Below are 9,020 nucleotides of genomic sequence, written 5' to 3' on the forward strand. Positions count from 1 at the left end.
CGACGGCGACCTTGGCCTGTGACATGGTCGGCGACCAAGCCATGGCCAAGAAGGAGGAGAAGAAAAAAAGAAAAGAAAAAAAGAAAAAAGAAAGAAAGAAATATTAAAATATTATTAATAAAAAAGAAATTTTCTTGTGATTCTACCAAATATATTTATGTTCTTTTTCTATTCCAAAATAAAAATTTTAGTAGTTCTACAAACGCCTTCAAATGCTCAGAATCATTTCCCGAGTATAGAATAAAAAAGAATCATTTCTAAGTAAAATCAATTTCCGGGCACAGATTCATTGCCATGCACAATCATTAATAAGTCTTACCTATTAAACAAGTGGATTTTATATATCATATATAAGTTGAAACTTGATAAGGGCATGCACTTATCAAACTCCTAGCAGCCTCGGTGATAAGGGCATGCGCTTCCCACGAGAAGTGATCTGTTCCTCGAAGTGTCCGAACTACTGAACCAAGTTGTCCGACTCTCCCTCGGTGCGTTTCTCTCGCTCAAGAACCTCAGGGTTCCGACCAACGGCGGAGCCTCCGTCTCCGTGGCTGTTCCGGCCGACGCAGCCGACGGCCCCGGCCGACGCAGCCGACGGTCCCGGCCGTCGAGCCGTCTGCGAAGGAAGCGCCGGTGTCGAATTCGAGGGCTCCCTCGCTCGGTTTCTTTCCAGATCTGAGGCGAGCCATCCTCGTCGGCCCGTGATTTTCCTCTTGGTTCTTAGCGCCCACCGGAGCAAAAACACCGGTGATCGGCCATGGCCGGAGCTGACAAGCCGCCGTGAGTCGGGTGCTTTCTCGCGGAAGATGGAAGCCGTTCCTTTCTTTTTTGAATCGATCATCTTGCTCCTTCTGTCAGCACGCTCATCGACCAACTCTGGTCTCGTAATCGGCCATCATTCGCCCTTACTTGCCGATATGTGCCGATATTCACACCAAAAGTCATCGGCAAACACATTCTGTGTCGATGGGTTAGCTCATTTTCGGTATAAATACATGCCCATTTGAAAAAGATTCAATTTTTATCTACCCTTCTGTCCATATCCATCCTACACACTTGAACCACAGAGCTTCGTCTTCAACCTTGGTCGTCCTAATGGCATCCGACTCTTCCGACTTCACAGCTGCAACCTACGTCGCCCGCTTCGACCAGCTACGGAGCGGAGAATGTGGTGACAACTGTTGCCTTGACATCCAGAACGACATCGACGGGGATGGCTCTCGGCTTGTCTCGGGGCCTTGCTTCAAACGATCCTCGCCGATCCCACCGGTCTTTGACCGTTGTTTTCCTCGCTCGCGCGAAGAGCTCCTTCCTTTCCAACTTCCCACCGTTCGGGATGTCTGGACCGCCGAGTCGCAGCGATTCAGGGGATTTCCCTCCTTCGACCCCGAGTTCTACCGATGGTACCGGAGAATGACGGCTCAAGATCGAATAACCTCTCTCTGGAAGAAGGCCGGCATCGAAAGGGCGCTTCAGTTTAGTTGCTTCGACTGGAATCTGAACTTGGGCCTTTTGGGTTCCGTAGTCTGCTTGTGGTCTCCGTCAACCAACTGTTTCTTCTTTCCCTGGGGACCGATGTCGATCACCCTTCTGGATGTGCATGCCATAGCCGGTTTCATGCCCACTGGCTTGGCTGTAAAGGACATTGGCTCCCCCAGATACCTCGAGTCCATCGATGACAATGCCCTTTCTTACGGGAGCTTCATGAACACTTTCCGTCAACCATCTGGACAAGTTGAGGATGACGAGCATACTGCCTTCCTGCTCTACTGGCTATCCAAGTACGTCTTTCTCCACCCTGCACTTAGAGTATCTAAGGATCTCCTCGGTATTGCATCTTGCTTGGCAGAAGGTACATCGATCGCATTAGGCCCGCTCGTACTTGCTGCATTGTACAGAGGCATCACGCACGCCTCTTTGGCTATGCGCGGAAAAGAATCCGGTACCTTCTTCGGATCCTTTTGGCTTCTACAGGCTTGGATTGTCCTCTACTTTCCTTTTCTGTTCTCGAATCGAAATCACGAATTGCCCAAATATAATAACTTGAGCCTGCAGCCCCACGTCCCTGAGTTCATAGGAAGTCAATTACTTAGTCGACTTCCGTTACCGATTCCAGAGGGCAATCCCCCTTTGACGTATTTTCTTCGAGTTCTCTTTGACTTTGATCGAGACAAGTTCGACTTTTGTCCCTTTAAGTCTGAAAGCTTCTCTTATCTCTATCGTTTTCCTTCTCGGGAAGAATTTGGTGATTTCTGGGTTAAGGTGCTTACTCCTGTTGACCTTCCGTTGAGATTGTCCAAAAAGGGAAGGTTCTACCATGGGTTCGAGATATATTCCCCACAGTATTGTGCTAGACAATTTGGATTGGCCCAAGGTATACCCATGCCGATCTATTATTCCCTGGAGTTTCCTTTCACAGAGAAGACCAAGTACAAATCTACCGAAAATGGGCCTTTCAGCTGCTGCTCTGAAATTACTGAAAGTATGTATGCCCGATTTTCTGTCGATGAATTCAGTCCTGATCCACAATCCACTCCTGACTATGATCAATGGTGGGGACTTTATTACCGTCGGTATTTTATAAACGCCAGGTCTGCTCTCAAAAGGATAAAACCGTTTACTTCTCCAATAAAAGGGAAATCGGTTGGACAAGGAGAGGAAGATGAACTCCATAGTCAGCAATCTGTTGAACCTAAACTGTTGACGATTGAGGAAAACGAAGGATCATTGGACGGCCTGCCAATGTCCACTGCTCAAGTTCAATCTCCTCGACCACGTTCTCGGAAGAAGAAAAGTAGGGCCAGGAGAGGAAAAGGTAATCGCTCTGCTCTGTGCTTCCACCGATCTATATTCCTTTTTTCACTTACCTTGCCTTCATATTACAGCGGTTTCCCAACCAATCACTCCTTTGCGGACCCGAAAGAAACGGTCGACTGGGATCCAAATTACTGAGGGAGAAAAAGAGATGGAAGAAGTTCCTCTTTCTAGGAAAAAAAGAAGGGTGGTATTTACCTCAGCTAGCACCGGTGATGATGTTGAAGAGATTGAAAATACTGCCACTGGTGCCGGCTCAAATCCCTCTTTCAGTATTGACGATATTACCAGGGCTACCAACACCTCTCCGGGTCCTGAGGGAACAATTGTTCTTACTGACAAGTCACCTGAAGCCAGAGCCGCACCTCTCATTCCCAGGACAGAATGCAGTCTTCGCTCTTCTTCCCTCGAGAGTGCATCACTAGTCTCCGCTCCATCTTCTTTGGCTGGACATGGTGAGTACCATGTATCTCAATACAGTCTTGTTAGTTGATACACATATCAACTACCATTTAACATCATCAGTATTGGTTTGCATAGGTTCGACAGATCCCCAACCGACAATCACATCTGCCACAGTTGAGATGAACAATCAAAACCAGCTGGAAGGGGTTACCAATGCTCTTGGTCATGCTTTGTCGATCCGCTCTCCCTCTGTTCCTCTGCTGCTTCCAGCACCTCCATCTGGTCAAACTGGTGAAAATTTTGTCGGTTCTAGTGTCAGGGGTAGGCTCATTCTTGAAGAACTTTCTAAGGCTCGTCATCTTGAAGCTGCCAGTTGTGGCACCTTGGCATCTGACTCTTCAGCTGCACATATCCAAGCAATTAAGCGCAAATGGGCTGAATTTTTTGAGCTGTCCGTAGGAGGCTATTCATTGCTTGCAGCTAATCCTATCACTGCTGATAGGGTTAAAATTTTGCTAGAAGAGCTATACGATGATGACATCCAATTCTCGAAGTCTCAGCAGTTCAAGGAACGTTGCAAAATCTTCTTGGAGCAATTCCTTGGTGGTATGAAGGCTTACCAATACGACAAGGAAAAGATCACATCTCTGACAGCCTTAGAAGAGAAATGCCTACAGTCTCTTGCTTCCATTAAGGAACTTGATCAGTCATTGCAGGGCAATGAAAATACCTTACAAACTCTGATCGATGAACAAGTTAATCTTGCTACTGAGGAAGCTGAGCTAGAGAAACGTCTGGCAGATGTTCGTCATCGTCGTGGGCTTGTGGCTGGTGAAATATCCCAAGTAAACAGGACCTTGGAACGTGACCTTGATGCATTCAAGACGCTACCTCATAGGAAGTCTCAACTGGCCAAGGAATTAGCTGATCATCGACATGCCAAGAATCAGCTGGTGGTCCGCAATGGTTGCTTAGATATCGACATGTCAAGCTTCCACAAGGAAGCGATGGACTTTGTGAATAATTTGTAATTATAATAGTTGACATTCTAATGGAAAGTCCGCCTTTGCTCACTTCCGTTCTTCAATGTTTGCCTTGGTGCTAATAGATTACTAAACTATGAGAAGCGCTTATCGGCACACGAACTTCTTTGTTGATTATCCACCTGAGCATGACTAACTTTTCTTGACCATGTGACGTGATCAACATGGTATTTTGAGCTCTCCGAATATCTGTCAACTATTATTGTCTTTTAAGGATGCTTTGATGCTATGAAGACAATGGTCGTCTTTCATTATCTTTCTTGGAAAATGATATTGAGACTGACCAGGTAATTCTGGGTCCATATCTCAAATCACTCCCTGCCCCTTATGAGTTCATCGAGTGCTTCCCTCGGCATTACACAGAGGTTATTCTGATTAACCGTGACTTCATCTGTGATCTCTCCATGTTTGATTGCCATTGTAACTGTTCTCCAGGATCTCCCTTAATGGGTCTACACGTGCCTGAGCCTTGATACAGTCCTTACTTTGAATCGGTCATCTTGTTCCTTAGTCAGCATGCTCATCGACCAACTCTGGTCTAATAATCAGCGATCATGTGCCATTGTTTTTTGATATGCGCCAACATTTACACCAAAGTCATCAGCAGCATATAATTTCGACCAATCTACTGTCTGTATCGGTGCGTTAGCTAATTTTCTATTGCCATTAGATTTTTGGGATTAGATTTTGCGAAGATTTTTTCATGTTTTTCCCCCAATATCAATAATAGCACTGGTCCCTGTACTAATTTTTAGCAAACGACAGACGACAAATGACTTGGTCCTCTAAGTATATCGAAAATCCTCCCACTTTCGATCTTTTCCTTGGACGTGATTCCTGTAGTTCTCGTGTCACTAATGTTCACATCTATTTGCCAATGATTGCAGGCACGTTTTTGCAACTTTGTCGTTTGTTGCCAAGGTCTTCATCTTCCTTCATGTTGGAAAGGATGCGTTAGATATGGAGAAGTGAGGAGTCATCAGCAATAGGTAATGACAAGTCTCTGTTACATTCTACATTTGCCAGACGAGGTTGAATACTGGGAATTGAGTTTTGATTTTCCTAATGTTTCGTCATTCTTCTTCGTTCATTTTCAGTCCTGGAAAATTGATTAAGGTCAGCTCGACATTGTTGGGCTCTACTATTCTTATCCAACTTGGCTAGGAAATCTAAGTACGAAAAGTTCCATTTAAAGCAGCAGGTTAGAGATTAGAAGTTTCTTGTGGATTTTCCTGCGTATAAGGTAGTCAGCATGATGAAGTTTCCTAATTTAACTCTGATATGTTCAGGTCACAATTTGGTGGGCAGGGCTTTTGCATGGCGCTGTCTCCATGGCACTCGCTTATTACCAAGTAGGATGATTGGCTAATGCGCTTTCCAGGAGACTTTCGATATGCAGTACCATGAGATTCTTTCTATTCCTAGCAATGCTATGAATGTGGTCGCCAGAGCTGCCTATTATAACAGGTTTTACTATGTTTCCTCGTATTAATCTGAAGCATATGCTTGCTCTGAAGTTCATTTTCTGTGCATGCAGTTTACTAGGTCCGAAGCGAAATTGGGGGGCAATGTGTTTGTGATTGCAAGTACCATCACGGTCGTTCTGTTTAGCCCTGTGGTAAGCTGGCGTCTCATATGCTGAGTCTAATTGGTGGCATAACATGGAGCTTGTGCCTCAAGATATCATTCAACGATACAGGTGTTTGCTGTTGCCGAAAGCCTCTAGTGAGAATCTTGCTCCTTCGACCAAATACTTTGCCAGCATGACATCTTCTGAGCCATCAGGTCCCAAATCCTCGCTCAGCCACTGCTCAGCAACAAACGCGACTTGGAGACTCACCAGAATGGCAAAAGCATACTCCGTCCGAGCACTTTTGCACAAGCTCCTGAGCACACTGTCTCACACGGTGCACCATTACTGGCGAAAATTCGACGATGCCTTCATGAGGCCCGTGTTCCACGGGCAAGGTTTCGTGCCTTTCATTCCATGCTCGCCCACCGATCAAGACAATCATCAGTGGCTCTAACGAAAGCCGAGGACGACATCAAGAGCTAATGATGTTGTTTGGTGGTTTGTAAATAGGACATATTTATACACAGGTTTTTTTTAGGGTGCAGTTTCCACTATTTGGACGAGATTGATGGTGTACGTATACGGAAAGCAGCAGCATCTTATTCGACGCCGCTACTTTGCGATTTTGTGACAGAGAGATCTGATTTCTTCCCCTTAATTTTCATTTTTTGTTGTTTCTTTCTTTGTTCTTGGGCTTGTATTAAGTGAGTGAATGGCTTTTGTAAGCTCCTCCTTACTGGCTGATATCTGAATGTCTGAAATTCATTGCTTCGTCAGCTGCTTCTGATTTCCTTTCCAACGGTTGATTTGAAAAATATTTAACAGAGAATAATAATTTGAGAGCTTTAGCATTTTGCAATATGTAATGACAATTGGCAAGCTATTAAGATGTCATATGTAAATTTTGACCATCACAAAAGAGATAAGACACAAGACAACATAAGAAAAAAGACAGAAAATTTAACTCATTAACAATGGCGACAACAACATTATTAATTTTGCCCCCAAAAATTAACAAAAAAAACTTCCTAAATTGATAGAATATAGTATTTTCCAATTGTCCTTAAATCGTGTTTGCACTTAAGAAATCGTGTCAGTAAAAGAAGTTGCATTCACTTTGCAAGTTGAAAAAATAAGTATTACTAGTAAGATCTCGATCAACTCTGCTCAGGATGTAAAAATAGCTATACGTCACCGTTGGAGGAGTAACACGTGTACTTAAAGCTACTTAGTGATTATGTAAATAAATTTCTCCACGTGTCAGCTATCTAAGAGTGATCATGCAAATACAATCTATTACAAATATAACTTCGACTTCTGAAATCAATATCAATATGTCGAAAGGAATGGTAGAAAAGTATTAAAAAAAATCAGCAGCGATACTAAGTCCATGTTAAAAGAGAGAAAAAAAAATAGGACATTAGTTTATTTGAAAAATATTTGGTAGAGAATCACAAAATAATAACATTTGTGATCTTTCTTTTCAAAAGAAAACTGTGGGAAGAAAATAAATAGCATATAGACAACCTATTGAAAAATAAACTGATGCTATTAATATTTTAACTTTTCAAAAATACATTTAAGGGACATAACAAAACTCATCCTAGTACTATTTGCTTGAATTCATTTTTGGTACATGTACTATCTTTCGTCGATGTTTAGTCTACCAACTTTATCTTCAGTGACAATTTTAGGACAAAATTCAATTGTGCATTATAGTATGTACAGAATATGCTGAGTCGGTACTGACATATCGACATGTGGCGCCTAAGTGTACAAGTTTCTTAAAGATTTATACCTTTAATCCTCGTACTTTTAGAAATGTTCAAATTTAGTCCTTGTGCATTGTTTTATTAACATAACAAGTCCTTACATTATTTTACCGTGAAAATCTAGTTTCTTTCATCACATCTCCATTTGAAATCGTATGAAAATGTCAAATGAAGACCAACGACAAATTGGCGATTCCTACGCTTACAGGTGTGCCCGAATCTGATTGATAGTCCCATTAGATTATTTTCATTATATGTAATAATGGTATCGTCGTTTCCGGTAGAGATTCATACATAATTATCTAGGACTACTTTTAGTAAAAAGTAGATAAATTTTACTTATTCAAACTACAGCGTTAACTCGCAAATTTTGTGGACAAAATATTATGGACGATTCATTCAAAACTTCAGATTGAATCAAGCACACACATGGATGCAATCACAGGGTCATGGAATCTTGTGAAAGGAACAAACGGTTGTAAATGGTAGGACATTTGCTAAGGAATCATTTGGCCAGTTTTATTTATTTATGCAAAAGAAAAAAGATGCTGGAGTATTGAGCATCATCATCTCTTTTGTGATCAAAGTAAAAAAGTTTGATTGGACTCGTAGATGTCTCCGTTGCCCTACTAGTATGCTTGCCCTCGTCGAACAATTCATAAAGAAGGCTCTTTACTTTATGCCAGGACAACATCAAGATCAAACAAAGGTCTATCAATCATTTTCTTGATAACATTGAAACATCGTCGAAATTGTACCACAATCGGTCTGATGTGAATCTCTCTCGAGCAGCCACCAGGTACAGAATTCGCGAAGGTCAGACGGTACTGCACTGATCGGCACTCTTCTAATCAACTGACCATTGATGTGCTCAATGCTACCAAACTTACATATTGGTTAGTTTTAAACAGGAAAATATATAAGAGGGGGCTTTAAACATGAAAAGATCAAACTCTGCATGATGGGCATTTTTATACAAAAACAGGGCTGCTGTTTTGGTTAGTTTTACACCTCTAAACAGAGAGTTTCGTGCAATGATGCAGATCCTTGGTTTATTTCATTTCAAAATCGTGTGAAACTTCACATCTTTGCTCGGAAAAGTACAAATAAGACTAGCAATATGTCATAAAAGTTAGAACATCAGATAAGAACCCTGGATTACCTTTAGCATGTCGTTGATCCCGTAATTGTTGCCCTTGGGGTTGCAGCACAATGCATTCAATGCTTATTCAGAATATCACCTCCTCCCCAAATTACAATTTACAACCAAATGTGGAAGTTTTGTCTGGAACTTGGTATGACACTGAAATCCTCATCATATTCAAATGCAAAGATTAAATCACATGGAGAATGATTAGAATAGCCTGCATGAAGATTGGAACAAATTCAGCCTTGTACCCCTTCTGAATATGT

The 9,020-nt window shown here is 42.3% G+C and overlaps 1 protein-coding gene and 1 pseudogene across 2 annotated transcripts; both read left to right on the plus strand.

Annotated features, from left to right (window-relative positions):
- Positions 1-481: 481 nt before the first annotated feature.
- LOC130135866 (uncharacterized) lies at positions 482-4,292 on the plus strand. Of its 2 annotated transcripts, XM_056305679.1 has the most exons (4): positions 482-1,781; positions 1,899-2,815; positions 2,886-3,269; positions 3,355-4,292. In XM_056305679.1, the coding sequence occupies exons 1-4, from the start codon at positions 1,096-1,098 to the stop codon at positions 4,248-4,250; spliced, it is 2,883 nt and encodes a 960-aa protein (XP_056161654.1). In that variant the 5' UTR covers positions 482-1,095; the 3' UTR covers positions 4,251-4,292. The 2 variants fall into 2 exon arrangements, with proteins under 2 accessions (XP_056161654.1, XP_056161653.1); XM_056305678.1 differs by having other exon boundaries at positions 485-2,815.
- A 237-nt stretch (positions 4,293-4,529) lies between these two features.
- Positions 4,530-5,988, plus strand: LOC130135827 (sodium/hydrogen exchanger 3-like; annotated as a pseudogene).
- The last annotated feature ends 3,032 nt before the right edge of the window (positions 5,989-9,020 follow it).

Source organism: Syzygium oleosum, unplaced genomic scaffold, assembly GCF_021117445.2.
Source record: "Syzygium oleosum isolate NSW1041296 unplaced genomic scaffold, Sole_v2.1 Sole_v2.38, whole genome shotgun sequence".
Classification (NCBI taxonomy): domain Eukaryota; kingdom Viridiplantae; phylum Streptophyta; class Magnoliopsida; order Myrtales; family Myrtaceae; genus Syzygium; species Syzygium oleosum.

What these genes read in the sequence shown, in the direction of transcription:
- LOC130135866 (XM_056305678.1), top strand. Translation starts at nt 1,096, where the DNA reads ATGGCATCCGACTCTTCCGACTTCACAGCTGCAACCTACGTCGCCCGC. An exon ending in TAGGGCCAGGAGAGGAAAAG is followed by an intron (nt 2,816 to 2,885) that starts GTAATCGCTCTG and finishes TTCATATTACAG; the next exon opens with CGGTTTCCCAACCAATCACT. An exon ending in ATCTTCTTTGGCTGGACATG is followed by an intron (nt 3,270 to 3,354) that starts GTGAGTACCATG and finishes TGGTTTGCATAG; the next exon opens with GTTCGACAGATCCCCAACCG.